This window comes from Pelodiscus sinensis, chromosome 4 (assembly GCF_049634645.1).
Source record: "Pelodiscus sinensis isolate JC-2024 chromosome 4, ASM4963464v1, whole genome shotgun sequence".
Lineage (NCBI taxonomy): Eukaryota > Metazoa > Chordata > Testudines > Trionychidae > Pelodiscus > Pelodiscus sinensis.
Window position 1 is genome coordinate 105,848,410 of NC_134714.1, and position 22,806 is coordinate 105,871,215.

At 40.0% G+C, this 22,806-nt stretch overlaps 1 protein-coding gene across 10 annotated transcripts in view; it reads left to right on the top strand.

The window, feature by feature from the left end:
* Positions 1–22,806, top strand: part of SBF2 (SET binding factor 2) — a 651,649-nt gene that overhangs the window by 442,112 nt on the left and 186,731 nt on the right. For all 10 annotated transcript variants that reach the window (XM_006129315.4, XM_025187865.2, XM_006129312.4 and 7 more), the window contains one exon: positions 5,745–5,813. In XM_006129315.4, the coding sequence (XP_006129377.1) occupies positions 5,745–5,813 (69 nt within the window). The remainder of the gene's footprint in view (positions 1–5,744; positions 5,814–22,806) is intronic.

Below are 22,806 nucleotides of genomic sequence, written 5' to 3' on the forward strand. Positions count from 1 at the left end.
GGCAACCCCGCACTAGCTGCTTCCCCCCAGCAGACCAAGGAGACGTGAAGCTAGCATCCCACCCCCCCACCCCCCCAGCAGACCAGGGAGACGCGGAGCGGCTTTTCTCAGCAGACACCTCAACTTGAGAATAAAGGACTGAGGGAAGTGAGGTGTGGGAGAATAAAAGTGAGTTCTGGAGAAATGTTTGGCTAGAGTTTCCCCTACAATATGTACCAGTTCCGACTTACATACAAATTCAACTTAAGAACAAACCTACAGTCCCTATCTTGTACGTAACCCGGGGACTGCCTGTATATATAATTTCATACCTATGTTAGCTCTTGGAATACTGAATGTTCTGTAGATAGGATTCTAAGATTGTTCAGTTTTAGACAGATACTTTTGTGTATATTTTGGGTAAAAGCCAATACTCCAGCAAAATAACTTGAACCGAAAGATTAAATGGACTATTTAAAATAATCAGCATAGATCATTTTGCATCTAGACACATCCGCAAAATATACAAAATCAAAATAAGTATTTCTTCAATAATAATTGAGAATTTTAAACATACAATTTCACTTTAAATGTAGACTCATGAACTTAAGTTAAAAATGCGAAGTGTTGTACATACTTACCATATCGTAAATATGTATAAAACCACAAAACTTACTGATAAAGTTATATGTGTGGACAATGATAGAATATCAAATAACGTAGTTTGAGAATGAAAGGCAAGCAAGATTTCCCCTTCTGTACTCCATTATGTCTAGATACTGGAAGAGTGGAATTAGAGTATAATATTACAAACTATTGAGCACACTGTGTAGAGTGACCATGTTTCCCTATGCTGAATATGGGTTGCTTGGCAAAATTACTCATATTCAAGTGAGTGCAACAGCAGTCAATCCGAACTATGCAGTACAAACCTTCAAATTAACCTAAACTTAACTGAGCTCCCCTTAAAAAGAAATACTACACAGCTGGAGGCTTTTTATTTACCTTTAAAGCTTGAGAGTTCATTTGGGGAAGATGCCAAACACCCCTCCGCTCCCCTCCTACACACATGGGCAGAGGTGACAAACACACACTCATACCCCTCTCTCACATGGGAATGACCAACCTGCCCACTGGTCTCTGCCCTCCATGCCTGGCTGGGCCCTGGAATAAACTGTGTCAAAACAATGCCGAAGGAGGCACCTGTGGTCACACGCCTCCCCCAGATTTCTGCCAGGGTTCACACTGGAACATGTCCAGAAGCAGCCTTCTGACACTGTGTGAGAGATAAGGGATGGGAGCTGCTTCCAGCCATGGGGGTGGAGGTCGAGATAACCAAGCACATGTCTTTGCAGAGCTCATCCTTTCCCCCCACTCCTCCACCTAATCCCCCACCCCCATGGCAGGAAATAGCTTGTCCCTTCCCATTCCAGAGCAAGCACTCAGCGGCCAACCCCCCCATGCTGCAGCTTTACCCTGCCACGAGCTTTGCACACCCATCCCCATCATCAGCTATTGGACCACAACCTCACCACTGGTGGGGTGATGTCTGGTAAGCAGGTTTCCCACTAGTAGCGGGACTGGCTAATGTTGATGGGGGGAGGCAGAAAATATGGGACAATTTGCCCTTTTTAAGAAAAAGTTGGAACACTAGCAGGAGGGCTTAAATACAGGACTCTTCCTTGAAAAACATGATGCCTGGTCACCCTAGTTCTCAGGCACATACCACAATAATGCAAAGCATCAGAGTATCCATCATTGTTTTCAGCATCACTTTTTCAGCACTTTAATGATCACCTTTTCCATTGGTATGTGGTGCACATGCAGAATGCACATATTTACACACATGTGTTTCCAAGGACAGTTGCAACATTCACATTCAGAGAGGGTCTAGACAGCACCCTTCTGTCGGAATAAGCTAGGCAATTTGTGCTAGCTTATTCTGATTCTAGGTTGTAAGAGTTTAATTTGGTGCTATGTAGACAACATCAGGTTTCAAACTAAGGCACTATTCCAACAAATCCCTTGGACCTTGTGGAATGAGGGTTACAGGGACGCCGGAATAGCACATCTGCTATTTCCTGATGCATTTAAAGATGCAGTGTTGCTATTTCGGAATACTTCCAGTATCCCGAAATAATGCCGCAGTCTAGATGTACCCTAAGAGTCCATTTAGAAGCACAACTGGGTAACAGCAGAAATGTAAGCATAAAAGTGTGAATCCATTTATACACCTCCTTTAAAATCTCTCTTAAATCTTTTGTCACTTTTTTGTCATGCACAATAGTACACGCAATAGTATGCTACTCAGGAGAGCTGGGCTACCTGAACTGAGAACAGAGCACAGAAGAATTTGCTTTGAAAAAAGTATTACAATTACATGGACTTTTTAAACTAATAGAAAAAACTGCTTGATATTAGTTTTTTGGTTTTATCACTTTGGACCCTGTCCTGTGCTTCTTAACACTAATTGAGTAAATTGGGATTAAGTGGCACTTTTTATGTGAAGAACTGTGAGATAATGTACTGTAAGAGTGTCCAGTGGTCTTCTTTTGGCATGTGTATGTTTCAGATATTTTGTTATGCAATTTATTTTGCATAACAATTCACATGAGCAGTCACAATGAAGTTAATGGGATTGTTGGGGATGAAAACGCTTTTCTTGTTGTGGGGTCAGATAGAGTTAAAATTCTACGTTTAGTAGTATAGATTAAATTGCAAAAAGTTTGAGAGAAAAAAATTGGTAGGGAGTGTTATCAGAATGAAGGCATAAATAAAAATTTTGTAAGAGGAATAGCTAAAATAATTTTGGATTCAGGCAATTTTTCAGAGATTAATAAAGAATACGTAGATCTGAAGCCTTTGGGTTGGATTGAAAGTACTCAACAGTGAAGGTCAATATGAAACAGGAGTTTGAGAAAAATAGTGCTAATGGAAGTTATGTTTATGCTATTCATTATCTTGTAGAAATATTGCATTATCATGTTTCTTCAGCCTTGGTAGCAAGGACTAATGAAAAATATCCAGTTCATTTAAAATAAAAGAAAGAGGGGCCTTTCAGAGATAAATTGTACTTGGGTGGGTGTCCTGGACTGCTTTCACATTGTGTTTTCACTTAATGATTTTTAAAGTCTTAAATAGTTTTTTTTTTTAAATACCTTGCACTTCCTATCAATTCTAGGTTTTTTTTTTTTTTTAATTATTTCCGTAACAAGATCATTATTTTCTTCAATCCACTCATTGGTTGATTTATTTTGGCATGAGATCTTTAGCTTTATCCTTAAAGACATGAATGACATATTGACATGAATGACTGTTCAATTAAGCATTCTCAGGCTATATACAGTTAGTGGGGGTTTTTCCAAACAATAGGCCATTTCAGAGCTTTTGGAAAGATCAAGGAGGTGATAATTTCATATAGGTTAAAGTTAATTTTTGTATAGCTTAAAACATAGCTTATGAAAGAGAATTCCTTGGTCCAGAGTCTTGCTCACATGAAGTCAGTGTGAATTTTGCCATTCACTTCAATAGATCCCCTTATATGGTTTCACATAAAGAGTTTAAATATAACGTAATTGTATTTTGTATATTATACAAAATAGGATTACCGACCTTTTCAATTCACAGGCATAAGAATAGTGAAGGATAAGACTTGGTATCATATTCTGTACCAGAAGGTTCTATTCATTAAGTGTTTTGTGGCCATTTCATGTGCAAAAGTATATAGTAGAATTGACTGCCTTTTTTAATCTATTGAGCAGAACTTTGGTGATACTGCTATTCCATAATAAATTTCTACTGAAAGTTAAGAGGTTTTGGAAAGTGAAACAAATTCTGATCACCTTAATCTCATAAAGAAGTCTCTTACACTTTGTACTCCATGTGTAAATAAAGAGAGTTAGATCTGATAGTTCTAAAAACCCTTTTTCCCACCTTCACCCCATCCGTTGCAGTAGTTTCATTCATGTTCTAAGATCCTATCATGTGAAAGATGATGTTCCCTTATCATATACATAGTTCATTCATTAAAACACTATGCAATCCAGATGGATTGTCTTCATCTTTTGCCACAACTTAGTAGTAACAAAAGAAATAAATCCAAACTCCATTACAAAACAAAAGGTTTTGAATTTCTTCTCCACCAGAAACAACTAAGACAGAAAATATAACATTGCCTTTATGTAAATCCATGCTATGCCCACATCTTGAGTACTGCATGCAGAACTGCAGATGTGGTCATCCTTTCTCAAAAAAGATGCATTTGAAATCAGAAAAGGGCAACAAAAATTATTAGAGGCGTGAAACGGATTCCGTATAAGGAGATTAATAAGAATAGAACTTTTCAGTTTGGAAAAGAGACTAATGGAGGATATGGTAGAGGTCTATAAAATTATGGCTGGAGAAAGAACAGGTAATCCATCCTCTTTGTCTATTTCCAGGTTCTGGCAAACAGAAAGCTAGGAATACCATCCCTGCCCATCCTGGCTAATAGCCATTGATGGATTGATGCTCCATAAACTTATCTAGCTCTTTTTTAGAACCCTGTCATAGTCTTGGCCTTTACAACATTCCCTTGTCTTATGTTTTTAACTGTTTATACTACGAGATATTTTTGCCGTAGTTTTAAGCTTCTCTCAAAGTGTCCTTGAAGCTTCATTTCTAATTTTATCTATTCAGAATTCAGAATTTAAATTTTTGTCTTCACAAACCTCTATATTTGACCACTTGTAAGATTAAGGCATTGAAAAATGTGAATATGCAGAAGTTCATCTTGAAAAATTACCAAAAACAAATTATACAGAAAAAAAAGTAACTGTAAATATACCTATTTATCAGTAGACATGTCATAATAGTTAATTGAATGTCATAGATTTAAATATGATAGGGCTTATTTTTATCTCTCATGCTGATGTATATGAAGTATAACTCCACTGAAGCTAGTGGAATTATTTTGTATATACTATAATAGGTGTAAGTCCCAGCATGTTAACTAAATGCTATCTCAGTTAGCAGTTTCTTGAAATAACATTTCATCAGCCATGTGAAAAATACTTAAATTACAATGGACTACTAATAACCTCCTGTCTAGAGACTCATACTTTCATTCCATAAAAGTGAGTACGAACAATCAATTTGTTTATTTCCTTGGATAAATTCTGGATTATAGTGTTACGTGTACGTATTCATTTGTATATTGTATTTGTAGTATGTAAAATGTATAAAGCTAAGTTGAAGCTAAAAGTTCATAGAAATGCTTTTCTGTGTGCTTTCAGATACTAACCCTAACCCCAGACTTCTGTTGTGGTTGAAACTTAATGCTACTATGCTATGGACTTAGCATTGGCATTAACCTAGCAACTTTGCTTCCGATCAGTTAATGGCCTTGTTATCACTCTGGGGTGTGTAACAAGAATGATATTCTGTCTCTAAGAAAAGGATGTGTGGACTACGCATCTCTCAGGACACATTCTTGTTGATGATATATGGAGCAGAATTGGCTCACCCTGTAACTGCTGGTGATGGTCTCACTATTAGAACAAAGCAGAAAGGGGCATCTAACAAAAAAGCTTCAAATTAAGTGAAAATAATTACTTACTGCTCAGTAGATTGATCAAAAGTTATATAATTGTAAAAGAATAGTCTGATAATTCCCTGCTCCACCTCCAGTAAAAAGGGAAAGAGCCATCTATTATGTATAAATGAGATTCATGCCCTCACCTAGTCTTCGTGAATTTGCTTATTTTCTATGTATGTTTTTCTTGAAGGACTGTTCAACTTTAGAAGAATACAACATTGCTGCAGCATTACTGCCCCTGACAACTGCATTCTACAGAGTAAGTTTTTACTGGTGTTAATTTATGTTGATTAGTGTTTTCTTATATATGTTTACATTTATTTAGATCAAACTGTGGGTTGGAGTCCCATGTTAATGGGTGTTCCAGAGATGACTTCCTGGAGTCAGACCTTAAACCCAATGATTTCAGCCCTGTGTGGCAGAGCTTAAGTTTCAGCATCAGCACTGGGCGGCAGGGCTCAGGTTGCAGGTCCCCCACCCAGGCTGAAGTCCTTGGCTTTTGGCTTTGGCCCCCTGCCCTGTTACAGTGGGGTTTGTGTGGGCTCAGGCTTTGGTCCCATTTGAGGGGGCCATGTATTAATTTTTATTGTCAGAATTGAGAACCAGTGATTTAGATCACTGAGGATACATCTACACAGCAGAGTTATTTTGGAATAACGTCGACTATTCTAAAATAAAGTTATGTGCTGTCTACACAAGAAGCCTGTTACTTTGAAATAAATTCAAAATAACTGGCTTCTTACTCTGACTTCCTCTAAATCTCATTGTACGAGGATTAAGGAAATCAGTGGAATAGCAATTTATTTCTAAATAAGTGTTGTATAGACAGTGCCAAATTTCAAAACAAGCTACACAATTTGCATAGCTCAAATTGCATAGCTTATTTTGAGGTACACACTGCTGTGTAGATGTACCAAAAAAGACTGGCACTAAAAGGATGGAAGTAATGACAGGCATAAACCTAAACAGTAGGAAGCCAATTAAATTCAGAGTGTCTTTTAGTGAATATCAAGCCCAGAATGAGGGGGGAGATATTTGGCCCGGAGGTTCTGGCTAAAACAGAGCAAATAATTGATTTTCAGTTTGGAGAGTGGGCTGAAATGTCAAAAAAAAATTCAGTTCATTTCTAAAAATGTGTGTCAGCAAATCAGAAAAAACTATTTTGCGTTGTTCAAAAATTTGTTATTACTGTCAGCGTCATATGTATTGGCCAGGCCTACAGTTATCTAGTGGAAGTGTTATGAGACGATGGATGTTGAAAAGATGATGATTTTCCACGTTTCTGACCTGAACTGGAAAACTAAGAAATCTGACTGTCACTTGCGCAAACCAGATGTTGCTGCATAATAGAAAAAGAATTTTGTTATTCACAGTTCTAACCCTTAGGTTAAGTGACTGTCCCTGTTGTATGCCTCATAAGACCCACATTCCTTGACAAAAATGCAGAGCAGTTTTTATTTGGGTTAGATTTTTCATACAAAATTAAGAGTTAATTTAGTTGTAAAAAAATGCGTAGTATGTGAAATCAGCAGGGGAACTTTTGGAGGGTGTACGTACAAGGATTCCATTTGGAGTTGAAAAATTAATAGACCTTTTAAAACATATTTCAACTTCTTTAGACTCTTTCAAAATGTATTCTGGACTAGAACAAATAGGTCTCAGCCTTTCCTGGGTCTTTGACAAGAGAACACTATAGGGGAATTCTTCTTAGGAAGAAAACATACTTAATGGGTGTGGTTCGTTAGACTATGGGATGGTTTTCCAATGAAGGTGGTAAAACTTCCATTCCCTGAGACATTTAACAGTATACTGAAAAATCATTAAAAATATATTGTAGAGAACAAATTTGCCCGGGCATTGTGTGAATAGAATGATCTAATAGTTCTTTACAATATCTTGATGTCTCCAATCATGAGAAGTTTACTCTATGGGGTTACTATATGTATTTAATTAAAATAGCAAGATAGCTAATTTTAGCTTGCAGCATAGTATGGCTTTGGCTTTTGGGATGTCCAGCAATGTTCCCTCTACTTTTTTCCAACCATGTGCAGAATAAATGTTTATGTGCACCGAGGCATGTGTGAATGTGCACCACCAGTAGACACACAAAAACCTATCTGTAGGCATTCTGCTAATCAGCTAGATAGCATTTAAGTCTCTTCTAAGTGCCCGCACAAGTGCTCAGCTTATAGGGACCACTGATGTCCAGTAAAATTCCAGAATTTAACTAGTTAGTACCCAGAGATTAGGGTACTGGGAAACTTGATAGTACACGATATAATTGCAGAAGTATACTAATTCATAGTTGGCAGCATTAATTTCATAGACAAGTCAGTACAGTATACATACTTTCAGGCTGGAAAACGCTTTACATTTTTTCTATGAAAAAATCTCAATACTTTTGAAAAACATTTAATGTAATAACCATACCTTATTAACAATGTGTGACTTACGAGTCGAGCAGTCGTCTTTATTGTGTTCTGTAATGTCATGTAAGCAAAAAAATCTTTTGCCTCTGGGTCAGAAAGGGCTTTAACTTACCATTAGTAATACTTACGGAATTTTGTTTACATTTTAAACAATATAAATAGATAAATAAGCAGACATCCTCTGTTTGTTCTTTATTTGTTTTTTAGTATAGGGAGGTATAAAACAAAAATTATAGATGTTTGTTGATAGATGAAGTATTTCGTTTAACTGGCTTCTGTGAAGAATGCTACGGCATGTGGGTTATTTTCCTTTCCTTTTTCGTAACATTTGTCATAACAAATGTTTCATAACATTTCTTAACATTTTCTGGTACCTTAAATTTTTAAAGTTCTTCACAAACATAAAAGTTCAAAACAACTACCGTAGAAATCAAGACAAATGAAGCCTCAATTAATTACTATTTTAATTAATTCATTTATGTTATATTTTTCCTCTTTTTATGGGCTTTCCTTCCTATGAATTAGGAATATAAATACTGTAAGAAGTTCCATGACAAATATTATATTGTCTTTGGTTATTTCAAAGTGACAGTAAGTTCAATGGGGTGAAAATCTTTTCCACAGAGGCCTATAATTTTACTTCCTAAATGTAAACTGTAGTTCAGCTTTTCTGATTAAGAAGGCTAGTAAACAGCTTTCTTCAAATCTGACAACTCTTACGCTTTTCTACTAACTTTTGCCACTACAATTAATTAATCTAATTTCCTTTTGTGAAGGTAAAAAGCTTCACCTGACCTAAATGAACCTGAGGCTCAGAAACCCAAAACTGCTTTGAGTAACAACACACAATATTCTGAATTTTTACCATCCTTTCTGAACTAACTCTAATACAAACATAAATTGGATATTGTAGTAAACTAGCCCACAAAACAGTAAAACTTTTATACATTTCAGTATTTTTAATTTTTCTAAAATCTTACAACATTCGCATTGAAAAAAATTAAAATTTCAAGACGATATTTGTCTCATTGTTACCTGAGTCCTGTTTTGGGGTTGTCTTTGTACTGAGTTTTATTTGGAGCTCATTATTTCTGGGGGCCAAATTCTGTTTTAATGTATACTTTCAGGTCTCCTATCAATTAATGTATCATATCAGTTGGCAAAATTTACACCTGTGTAGAGGACCAAAAAAAGCTCTATGTATCATTTAAATCTACTGTAAGTAATCAAAATAGTGCTTCAATGGTGTATGTAATTTGCGGTGAATTTCACTGCACAGGGGTGAATTTCACCCACATATACTGAAGTTATTCATTTAAAGCCTAAAAAAAAGAACTTAGGTGAACAAGAAATACTGATCAGGATTGAAATACAGTTATGGGGATGCATTGTGAATTGAACTGTATTGATTTTAACTTTAATGAAGGAGGTGCTTCACCTCTCCCAAAATACCATGCATTTACTTGACTACACTGCAATGTTAAGTAGCCTTATGCTAAATAGCCAATATTCTGGATTTGCTCACTTCATCTCAACTTCTCAGATTCAGTCTATCTTGAAACTCTCTTACTTTCCCCACCGTAAGAGGATACTCTTCAATGTGTAACACAAGCCAGTTGTATGCTACAATACAAACTATACAAAAGAAAAATAGTAATTGTAAATATAGAAGTGCAGCATGGTAAGCAGCTACTCCCGGGGGGGCAGTGTGAGGCAGCAGGGCCCTTTCTTCCAGCAGCTATTGCTCTCTTGTTACCCCCTCTGCCCATGCTCCTTTGTGAGTATAACTGTCCCCTCTGATTGCTGCCCCCTGTAGTCATTGATGAGAATAACTGTCATAGAATCCATGGGCTGGAAGAAACCTCAGGAGGTCATCAAGTCCAGCCCCCTGCCCAAGGCAGGACCAACCCCAACTAAATCATCAGCCAGGGCTTTCTCAAGCCGGGATTTAAAAACCTCTAGAGATGGAGATTCCACCACCTCCCTAGGTAACCCATTCCAGTGCTTCACCACCCTCCTAGTGAAATAGTTTCTCCTAATATCCAACCTATACTTCCCCCACTGTAATTTGAGACCATTGCTCCTTGTTCTGCCATCTGTCACTACTGAAAACAGCCTCTCTCCATCCTCTTTGGAACCTCCCTTCAGGAAGTTGAAGGCTGCTAGCAAACCCCCCCTCACTCTTCTCTTCTGCAGGCTAAATAAGCCCAAATCCCTCAGCCTCTTCTCATAGGTCATGTGCTCCAGCCCCCTAATCATTTTGGTTGCCTTCCGCTGGACCCTACTCAATGCGTCCACATCTTTTCTGTAGTGGCATGCCCAGAACTGGACACAATACTCCAGATGTGACCTCACCAGTGCTGAATAAAGGGGAATAATCACTTCTCTGAAGTTGCTGGGATTGCTCCTCCTAATGCACCCCAATACGCTGTTGACTCATATTCAGCTTCTCATCCACTGTAATCCCCAGGTCCTTTTCTGCAGAACTGCTGCTTAGCCAGTCAGTCTCCAGCCTATAATGCTGCTTGGGATTCTTCTGTCCCAAGTGCAGGTCTCTGCACTTTTCTTTGTTGAACCTCACCTCCCCTCTCTTTCCATTTGATGCAAAACAATCGTATTCCATGCATATCCCATATTCCCGGCACAACCAGATCCTGACCTTGCTTTAAGTTAGGACGAGAGGAAGCTGCACACCAAATTTGGTGGTCCTAGCTGCTATCACTTAGGAGGAGTTTTTTAACAAATGGACTGACAGATGGACAGACACACGCAAACTCTCTAAAATATAAAGTGGATTTTGGATGTTTTTCTACATTTTCAAAATTATTGATTTCAATTACAACAGTGTTCACTTTATATTACTATTTTATTAGAAATATTTGCACTGTAAAAAAATAGTATTTTACTGTCATACAATCTTTTTATCATGAAAGTTGAATTTACAAATGTAGAATTATGTACAAAAAATAACTTCACTCTAAAATAAAAGAATGTAAATCTTTAGAGCAAAGGTGGGGAATCTGTTTTTGTATTAGGAGCTGCCGACCCACAGAAAAATCATTTGGGGGTCTGCACACAAGTGAGAAGCAAAAAAAACCAAAAAACAAAAAGCCCACCCCCTCATTGACATGGCCCCCAACTGAAAAAGAGAAAGACACTCCCCACATTCCCCACAGACCACTCACACATGAGAGCATGAATGTACTCCAGCTCCATGGGGAAATGGTGGGGGGACTGAAGCACTAGTGTGGGCTTCCCCAATGCTGGGGAGAGCCCCAAGCCTTGGGGGCTGGAACCAAGCAAATGGGGGGCGCACTTAGCCCCAAGGCCTTCGGTTCCCCACCCCTGCTTTACAGCCTTCAAGTCCACTTAGTTCTACTTCTTGTTCAGCCAATCAGTAAGACAAACAAATTTCTTTACATTATCTCCCATAAATGATGACCGATTCTTATTTACAATGTCACCAGAAAGGGAGAATAGGCATTTGCATGGGACTTTTGTAGCTGGCATTTCGTATTTACATGCCATATATTTTAAGCATTCATATGTCCCTTCATGCATCTGCCACAATTCCAAAGGATTATGCTTCTATGCTGATGAAACTTGTTTAAAAAAGTGCATTAATTAAATTTGTGGCTGTGCTCCCTGGAGAATTTAATATCTCCAGCTCTGTTTTACATGCATATATTTAATGTTATTATAATCTATGATGACTCAGCACATTTTTTTTTTTTTCATTTTAAGCACACCTTCACTGCAGGTTTGACAAAACACACAGAAGGCACCAATGTGAGATTTCTAAAGATAGCTTCAGCACTCATCCAGAGTTCCCTATAAGTTGAGTGTTTGGGAAGCCACCCAGGAGAAATTCAAATACCGCCCAGCTGATTAGTAGAGCACCTGCAGTCAGCAGCCTGTGTTTCTATTGCTGGTGCACATCCACACGTGCCTTTGTGCACATAATAAAGTTTATTCCACTCATGGAAATTAGAGGGAACACTGCACTCAACCCAAGGTTTAAGAATCTGAAGTGACTGCCAAAATCTGAGCAAGAGAAAGTATGGATCATGCTTTCAGAAGTCTTAAAAGAGCAACACATCAGTGCAGGAACGGACATGCTATGTCCCAATATTTTTATGGAAATATGCCTTTGAATATAAATATGCATAACTTGAATATGCTTTATCCAAAATGGGGCAAGTGACCTATCATTCAAGAGTTTGTAATACCCTGAATATATATATATTCTATTTGTCTGCGCGTATCATTAGTCAGAATGGGTAGGAGTGGTGTCCCTAGCTTCTGTTTGTCAGGGGTTGGAAATGGATGACAGGAGAGGGCTCACTTGATGATTATCTGTTTCTCTTCTCTCCCTCTGGGGCATCTGGCATTGGCCACTGTTGGAAGACAGGATACTGGGCTAGATGGACCTTTGGTCTGACCCAGTATGGCCGTTCTTATATTCTTATGTTCTCATTGTTCATGTATGTGAAGTTAAAAATATGAAGTACACATCTGTTTATATATCAAGATGTGGTAGGGAAGGTCATTACTGGTACTTGCAGATCAAGACAACATTATGTAAATGGTTAAGTTTTTCCAGTTAGCCTGGACCGTGTTTGGTCCCACCAAGACACATAGCCAAATCACCTGAGTATGGAACCCATTTTGAATGTGGTACTTTTCCATGGGGGTGCTAACGGGTTGAAGTTGTACATAAATGATTCCCACCTTGAGAAAAAATCTATTTATAGGCAGGGAAGCAGACAGTAGGGGAGTTGGCAGTTGGGAGACCCCAAGACACCTCCTATAAACATGATGACCGCTGGAAACAACTAAGACTGAACAGGGGGGCATTAGGCTCAAACTAGGAGGCTGCCTAGTTTATATATGAGAGATGTTTAAAACTTTGTTTAGAGTAAGAAATTGCATGTAACTGGTTTCTTAGAATATTAAGCTTAGCTGGCATGTTTTGTTTTATTTTGCATAGTAATTTAGTTTGATCTATCTGTTTTCACGTGCAATCACTTTATTCCTACTTTTTATACTTACTAAAAACACTTTGTTTATTATCAAATCCAGAGTAAGTAACTTAGGCTGTGTCTAGACTGCAGGGTTTTTCCGAAAAAAGTAGCCTTTTTTCGAAAAAACTTCACCTGCATCCAGACTACAGCTGTGTTCTTTTGAAATTAAATCGAAAGAACGCGGCTTTTCTTTCGACGGCAGTACTCCTCATTTCACGAGGAAGAACACCGTTTTTCGAAAGTGCTCTTTCGAAAAAAGGCATTCTTGAATGCAAACAGGGCTTTTTCGAAAGAGAGCATCCAGACTGCCTGGGTGCTCTCTTTCGAAAAAGCGGCTCACTTTTTCAAAAGAAGAGGTTGCAGTCTACATGCTCTTTTTTGAAAGAAGCTTTTTCGAAAGTATCTTTCGAAAAAGCCTCTTTTGAAAGAGGCTTGCAGTCTAGACGTAGGCTTAGTGAGGGGGCACAACAGCTGTCCATATCCCTTTTTCATTGAGAACAAGGGTGAACGTATGAACTTTTATAGACAATAAAAGGGATTTGTCTATTTGGGGCTGTACATCTAGATGCTGACAAGTCCATGTAGCTGAGCCTTCTCATAGTTAAGCTGTTTTCAGCATCTGTGTTGCTGTGCCAGGGGGCTGTTACCCCAACTCTATGCCTTTGCTATGGGAGACCAGAGCATTTGGCCCAGCCGGACAGATGGTGGGACATCTCATAGGGCAAGTAGGTGGCCTCAGCAGGCAACAGCCCCCCTAAGATTCGGCCACAAAAGCGATGAGGGTCCCTGGAGATCCCGTCAGATCCACGGGAGGGCTCTACTTCTGCTCTGTTTCCAGGCTTAGCATGCTGTTACATCTTTCCGAGGGAAGAGTTCCACCTGGCCGCTTGTCAGTTTAATGTATGCACTTTAAAGTGTTCTTTCTTGCCTTAAAAGGTTACAGATGTTGGACTGCTTTATGACTGGGTGTTTCTCATTCATACTTCTTCACTCATTCCATAGGTCACATACATATTCATAAGCATGAATATAATTAATTCTATTTAAGCAATGTGGTGTCTGGCATTATCGCTTTGACATAATAGGATGCTCATAGACTTTAAGGTCAGAAGGGACCATTATGATTATTATGATGCTACTTAAACTACATTTGCACAGCTAACAGGAACTGCCTAAACTGCATTTGCTTAATAGGAACTAGTCAAATTGTAGCTGAGAGAGCTAGAAATACAGGAGAAGAGGGGAAGAACAGGGGTTTGTGTCCAGCTAGCCACACTCCAATGCAGGGGGCTGTGCCAGTTGGCTACAATCAGCACACTGGTTTACAGTCTCAAGAGAACCTCTGTGATCTAGCCCATCACAGAAACAATAGAGCCTGCACCACTAAAAGGAAAGGCATCTGATTCATATGATGAAAATGAACATTTGTTGTTTTGCACTGTATCCTATGAAATAATAGTCTCCACTGGTTATTTTCTGAATTCCACTTATAAATGTACATACTTTAAATGCCTATTTCTAGTTTTTATTAATCTGTACTTGGCTTCCAGTATATCCAAGGGGGAATATCCAACAGACAACTTCCCTGTTTTGTCTCAAAGGGAAAAAATCCCATCCTGGTCAAAAAAGGACAACTGGTCAGACACACAGTAACTGTGAAACACATCAAGGGAATCTCTTTTATAGGGCAAGACAGCACTTGCAACAAAATGGCCACTGAATGTCCTGATGGTTTCATGTACAGAAAAGGATGTTCAGTGAGAGACAGTTAACCCCTTCTCATTGCCTCAGCCTAGACAATGGGCAACAGGAATAGGCAGAAAAACCTCTCCTCCTTTGCCCCTCCACACCCAAGAACGATCTCCATGTAGTTGATGTTGGGGAAGGAAGGCTCCAGAGCAGCTGAGCCTGCCCCTCTTCCTCTCCCTCTCCCCTCCCCCCCCCGCCCCCCCGTTTTCTCTCAGAAACCTTAGGGTTCCTCTGTCTAGAAAAATCCTGGCAACCTAATCAAACATTTCTCCTACTCCCTTCACCCCTGACCTCTGCTGAAATGGGTATAAGGGGCATTTTGACATTCTATTCTGCCAGTAAATATCCTAAGGTAGTAAGAATTTTCTGATTTCCACAAAACAGATTTCTTTAATTTTTGAATAGAAGCTTCAATTTTATTTAAGCTTGATTTCTAAATTCAAATAATTTAATCTTGAATGATATACAGTAAACTGTATAATTACATCTGTGATTGGAAAATGACAATCCATTACAGATTATTGACCTAATGTTCAAATTTTATTATTCAGCAAAGGGAATATTTAATTCATCCATGAATGATGAAAGAAAATAGCATAATGAAAAACATTTCCCTTGGAAAGCCAAATTTTTCTGTTTGGTATAGAAAATTTAGGACTTTAAGTTTTCCATTGAAATGAGCATTCCTTTAAATGTTGATTACTAGAATCATCTTGCTATTCAGCATCCCAAGTGTACCATCTAGAATTCTGAACCATTTAATGTTTTTAATGTCATGATTTAAAGCACTTGTCAGTGATTATCTTGTTTTGGCAAACGAGATAAGTAGTAAGCTATCTCATGTCTTGGATATGTTACATACAAATCAACATATACCATTTAAGGTAATACATTTAGATACTTCAGTGACTAATTACATCATAGATTGCAATGCATGACTAAATTATGCAATTGACCTAATTTGTGGTTCAAGCTATTGTGTCACTGCTGAACAATTGTTTGTTTGGCCAACAGAGCTACAGGTTTATTTGTAAGATTTTCATCCAAATGTATCACTTTAAGTTTTGTTGGGTTTCTTTCCATTTGTGAGCCATCCAGTTTCCAATAAAATTTAAATTGGATACTGATGACAATTTTTAATGTAAATCTCATCGTGAAACATTGGGAAAATATTTTGCAAAGATGGATGCGAGGATTAGCAGGTTAATTCTTTGATGGAGTCATTGTACACCCACATCCACCCATTCTTATTTTTATATTGTGTCCACATGCAAGGCATTTTTTCATGACATTGCTTACTTTAGTTGAAAGAAAACATTTTGGTAATGAAACTGGGTAAAACAGATGTCCTGTTACACTGATACAATCTTTTAAAAATGTACAAAAATGTATTTAGTTGTCAAGTACCCTTTTTTCCAAAGCATTTGTGGAAAGGATTTATTGGTGGCTCATAATTGTATTAAGAAGGATAGTCTATTAAAGTTCAATGAAAACATTTCTAAGAATCCCAAATCAATCATAATATGAGAAGTAAAACAAGAGATGGAAGAAAAGGGGTAGAGATAGATTATTAAATATGGGGCAAACAGAATTCAGACTGGGACACCCTATAAATAATTATGATGGCTGTTCTTTGAGTCATTGCACATGTCTATTTCACTTCGGGTGCTCGAGACAGAGGGTTTTTTTTCCCTCAGCAGTACCCATTGGGGTAGTATATGCATCCCATCCTGCCTGGTGCACTTCACAGTTTCCTTTTACTGTCCATGGTTTGTAATTGCAGCATGTCAATGTGCTTCTGCAAATTTTCTCCACTTACAAGGAATTAATTCTACCTTCCTGTGAATAGTTGGTTCTTACTAGATGTTAATTGTTTAGATTTGTCTAAGTTTTATTTGTTTTTTTTCTTTATTTTGTTGGAGCATTGGTTGCTTCTTGTTTTGGGGTATTGACACTCAGAGCCCAGATATGCCTCAGTCATGAGGATTTAGGCCTTGTTAGTAAGTGAATCTCATCTGTCTGCCTAAGCTATCTCAGTGGGGTCACAGTATAGAGACTTTAAGATACCCCCAAAGAGTGGTCTTTACACTAGGTACCAGGTTAGTTATGAGGGACTCAGTGGTGTTTCCCATGGTTAAATGATATCCCCCAATAAATGATCAGTGGAGCTAAGGTCTGATCCCTGTGACAGCCCCCTCTTCTCCTATCTAGTAACCCCAGAGCACTTTTCAGCCATGGGATTCAAGTACAGGAATCAGCTTCTTCCAGGGAGTTCTATCCTTCCCACACATAGCTGGCAAGATCTCACCACCTTTGGGTATTCCCATCAGCTGAATTCTTAATGGCCCACAGCAGCATCTTTGCCCCTACTTTGGCAAACTGGAAACAATTAGCAAATGTGTTATTAAGATACCAGTCAGTGAGGAATAGGGTCATAGATAATTTGCAAAGCTGATGCATTAAAAACCACAGCCCTTTGGATAAAGGTGGACCACCATGCAGATAAGCGTGTAACTAACAATCTGGCCAGAGGTGAAGGGGTAAGGAGAGGAAGAGGTTTAATTAGAGTGCATTTCCCTTTATTCCAAAAGGGACCCTATAAAAGAGGCGTGCCATTCCTGTAGGGTGCAGGGAGATGCAGAGAGTGAGTGAAAGTCCCATTTGATGCTCCTTATGCAATATTGGTTTCTGTACATATAATTAAATAAATAATCAGAAGAAAACCACGTGCATTATACATTGTTACAGGATTACTTATGAACATTAAATTTATCCCAGGGTTAAACAGTAACATTATCATTAAATCTTTTACATGTGGATGTTACCATGTCCTTTATTAGACAATTTATCTTTGAGAGCAGTGTGTTCAATACCTTCCTGAAATCTTTAAATAGGCCTCAATTTATCCTGAGCTTTGGGTGATTTAAAAGGTAGTGATATTATGCATATAAGCAGACCCCCTTTATCCCTATTTTCAGATTTCAGCACTGTGCAAACACATTTTTTCCTCTACTTAGGTTAACCTGCTTCCCCTTATTCTCAGGTTTGACTCCTGCTACCTTCACTTCTGGAGGGTTACAATATGAGCCGACTTAGTTGACCAGGTATATTAACCATCCATTACTCCTTTGTGCTGTCACTTATGGGCAGTTCTTGCCCTCCCCTACTAGCCAGGCAATCTACATTTACACAGACAACTTTGGATCCAAAAGCGAACCAGAAAGTATCAGTTACTCAGGGGAACGCAGGGTGGTGAGCTGGAGTCCTGCCCACCCCTGGAGCAGGCAGACAGCCAACACCAGTTTCCCCAAGGATGGAGCAGGCTCTGGTATTAGAAAGACTGGATGAGGGATGTCCTGAAGGTAGGGAGGGGGGTGGGCTCTGGAGTGGCATAGGGCAGTGTTTCTCAACCTTTTTTTTTTTTTATAAAGTACCCTTTTAAAAAAAAAGTACCCCCAGTACCTATAGTTTTCAGACACACATTTTTTTCTACCATTGCAACACATTTGTTTAAACAATTTAATCGTAGCCAGGTGGGCAATGAAATGTTTTGGTGTAAAAAGAACAAAAATAATAAAGCGCTGTAAAGCTTAAAACAAAAATTCAGTTTTCTCCAAATTTCAGTTGTTGACGTACCCCCCCAGACTTCTCTCGAGTACCCCAACGGTATACATACCACTTGTTGAGAACACTGGCCTGGGGATAGGGCAATTGTCTGGACAGTGAAGGGTGATCAGTTTGAGTTCTCTCCCTCCTCTGCCCACAGACGCAGTGACTCTGTTCTTTAAAGGGACACAATTAACTGACAGAGTTCTGATTACTTTTCACTTTCAAGTCCTGCTCCCACAACACTAAGTAATCTGAAAATGAAAACACAAACTATTGTGGCTCCCTTTTGGAGCCCTAGTAAGATATTAAGAAGCATGTTTTGTTTCATTTCACGAGGAGTACTGGTAGTTCGGAATAGGAAGCCTAGTTCGAACTACCTAGTTCGTGCCCCGTGTAGCCGCACTGCACGGGGTTCGAACCAGCGGGGTTTTAAAAATGGCGGCTCCCCGCTTATGCAAATGAAGCTCGGGAAATTCAAATCCCGGGCTTCATTTGCAAGTGCGGAATGCCTACATTACCCTCCTAGTTCGAACTAGCGGGTTAGTGTAAACATACATATAGAGTTCATTTTCATGTTAGAGTGCAAGTTAGTCCTTACCTCAGATAGGAAGTTCCCCCCTTTTTACCTTTATTTTCAGTTTTCCCTTGGGACTACCCTAGGCTACGTCTAGACTGCAAGCCTCTTTCGAAAAAGAGCGTCTAGACTGCAAGCAGTACTTTCAAAAAAGCAAGCCACTTTTTCGAAAGAAAGCACCCAGGCAGTCTGGATACTCTCTTTCAAAAAAGCCCTGTTTACATTCAAGAACGCCTTTTTTCGAAAGAGCACTTTCAAAAAAAGGCGTTCTTCCTCGTGAAATGAGGTTTTCTGCCGTCGAAAGAAAAGCTGCGTTCTTTCGATTTAATTTCGAAAGAACGCGGCTGTAGTCTAGACGCAGGTGAAGTTTTTTCGAAAAAAGGCTACTTTTTTCGAAAAAACCTTTGAGTCTGGACACAGCCCTAGGGATTTAAGCATTGCAACTCCTATGGCAAACCTATGCACAAAGGGGACACGCATGCTGCTAGTGCTTAGGTGAGGGACACTTACTTGGTAAGTGCAGTATCTGCAGAGGTTTCAAACCAAGAATCAAAAGAAAGAGACCACCATTTGAAACTTCTGTTTAGGGAGTCAGAACTCTGACCCCCCCCCCCCAATGCAGGAGCCTCAGTGCAGGATGCTTTAGCACCAAGAAAGGAAGGCCACAAGGAGCATCAACAATGTTCCCTGAAACAGAAGATCATCTCTTTGGTGCAGCACCATTTATAATCTCCAGTGCCGCACAAGAGGAAAAAGGCGGACCAATAAGGCCCCAGCAACCACCCCAGCATGGCACATCCTTTGTTGAGACATGAAATGAATGACACAGCCCTCTTCAGAGGCACCGACATCCATTTGGCACTATGGAAAACCAGCCACATTGAGACACAACCCACCATCACCCCAGCACCTGTAACATGCACCATCGGGAACTGTTCCACGTTGCTCAGGCTCCAGCCACACTTCAGAATCTGAGGCAGAGTCATCAGCAGACTATATTGCCTGATTCCGATCCAGGCACTGGTCACAGCATCAACAGTGAAATTCCATGACACCGCATATGTCCTGGCCCTCACAATGGCAGGCTCCATTCAATGGCCATTCTGGACACCTTTGGCTTACCATCATGACTAGGGTTCAGCATCAAGAGCTGCATCAGTGGTCTCCTCTAGCCATCAGTTGCCTTTGGCCACATCAGTCGCCTATGATCACCAAAAGGGGTATGAGATTCACCAAGCGCAAGCACCGATTGAGCAACAGGTCACATCAGTGCCACTATATTCTCTACCATCTCAGCCACTCCTTCAGATGGTCTCTTAGGGCAGATGTCACCCTCTCCATCTTCCAGAGATGGGGTCATCCCTGTTCATGGTAAGGAGCATGACAGGAAGTGCCACCAATTCTGCTCCTTTTGGAGCCACAGTCACAGCCCTGTCACTAGCTGTATCTGTTACCACCCTTCCCGTAAATACATAAGGTACACCTCAAGATCCATCAGGACCAAGCAGCATTCCTCCTCATAGCACCCGTGTGGCTCTGGCAATGTTGGTACACTACTGAGTTTATTGGTAGATAGGCCAGTAGCCTTCCCTCTCTATCCTGATCTCATCGTATAGGACTATAGACAGTTGCAGCACCTCAACCTGGAGTCTCTCCACCTCATGGCATGGAAACACCCTGGTTAAACCAATTAGAGCTCCAGTGCTAGGACTTTGTTAGGAAGAGCCTGTTGAGCAATAAAAAACCTTGCACCTGGGTGGTGTACCTAGCAAAGGGGAAGCATTTCTTGATTTGGTCCTTGCAGATGGGATTTCACCCACAAGAAACTGTCATCCCATTGGAGCTTGTCTACCATTTGGAGCTGAAACACCAGGGACTAGCTCTATCGTCCCTTGAGGTCCACTTAGCGGTCATATCTGCCTTCCACCTGCGGTGGGGGACAGCTTCCTGTTCTGCAGCCCCATGGTGAGATGCTTTCTCAAGCATTTAAGAAAGGCTGTACCCCTAGGTTAGATACCCCATCCCACAGTGACATCTTAACCTGGTTCTATCCAGACTCCTGGGTCCACCTCATGAGCCCTTCATACCCTGTCCTACCTGTCTTGGAAGGCAGCCTTCCTAGTCACTATAATTTCAGACAGAATGGGTTCCTGAATTCCATGTCCTTACCTCCACGCCCCCATAAATGGTCTTTTACAGAGACAAAGGGCAACTCCTCCCGCACCTAGAGTTTCTGCCTACAGTGGTCTCCTACTCCTGTGTAAACCAGGAAGTCTTCCTACCAGTTTCTTTCCCAAACGCCACACCAACTATAAAGATCAGGCTCAGAGATGTACTAGCCTACAATAATGAACAAACAAAGCCCTTTTGTAAGTCATCACTACTCTTTTTTGTAATAGCTGAAAGAATGGACTCCCCATCTCGCCTCATTGCCTCTCTTTGTGGATCATTTCCTGCTTCAGGACCTGCTATGACCTAGCCAGGTTCCCAGATCCCACATTCACCAATAACTTCACGAGAGCACAGGCATCCACAGCAGCATTCCTCATGCAACTTCCCATTCAGGACATTTGCAGGGCAGCAAAGTGGTCACCTGTTCACAGCTAGGCGTTACACTGTGCTGTCACCCAACAGTCAAGGAAAAACATGGCATTATGGTGGAGCAGTTCTTCAGGCAGCAAGTCCATTATTTTTGACTCCTCCTTCAGGTAAATTGTTTGGGAGTCACATATTGGAATGCACATGAACAATCATGCAAAGAAAAATGGTTACCTACCTGTAGTAACTACTGTTGTTCGAGATGTGTTGCTCATTTTCATTCAAAATCCCCTCCCCCAGCCCTGGGCCTCTCCTCTGTTGGAATATTACAGAAAGAAGGAACTGAATCAGCTGGGGGCCAGCAGAGCACTATATACTACCTATCTATGAAGGTGCCACTACTGAGAGCTCCACAGTCAACTCAATGGATACCACTAGAGGAAAAACCTTCCATTGATCTTGCATGTGGTGCGTGCGCACACCTATTGGAATGAACATAAGCAACACATCTCTGAGAACAAACAGTTACAAAGGGTAGGTAACCATTTTATATTGATGTGATTTTTTTCAAAGTATAGAGACCATATTCTTTATAGTTTCGGATCTGTTAGACCAAAAGAGAAGAGGTAACATACTTTTCCTAACTAAAAACTTTCACTAAGGACTTATACGCAGCATTTATTTGGCATAATGTCCCTCCAGCTTGAAACAATTTTCAAAGTTTAGTTCCTTTATGGACCTTAATAAATAACCAGTTCACTTTAGAAGCCTTTCACATGTCGGGGAGGAGCTTTTTGTTATAACAATATAGGATATCAATGAAGATCAAAATTTGTAACATTCAGGACAGACAAAGCTCTATAACACTGTGGCAAAGGTCCAATCATGCCCTAGGATGGACATGATTTGCCTCAGAGACTTACTGTGACCCTCCACACAACATCTTCTTTTTCTAGAAACAAGGCCCATCATAGGTTAGTCCATAGTTTGTAGTGAAAACCCATTCATAGTCCTGATCTCCCTTCTCAGAGGCAAACTCTGTAGTGGCAGGGGGATGGTTGGGGGAACCTGGGCCTACCCAGTACTCCAGGTCCCAGCCCAGGGACCCAAAGGCAGCAGCAACAGACAGGATTACTTTTACTCCCGGTCTGGCAGCTTTTTCCCTGGGCCACTTTCCCAAATGATCCCTCCTCTGTATCTGGGCAAGTCAGTCCTCAGCGCTCACACACAGTTCTCTAGCAATACACTTCCTCCTCCCAGTCTTCCATTCTTTTCCTTTCCCCTTCCTTGCCTGGGGGAAACCTTTTAAAACAGCCCCGCAGGTTTTAA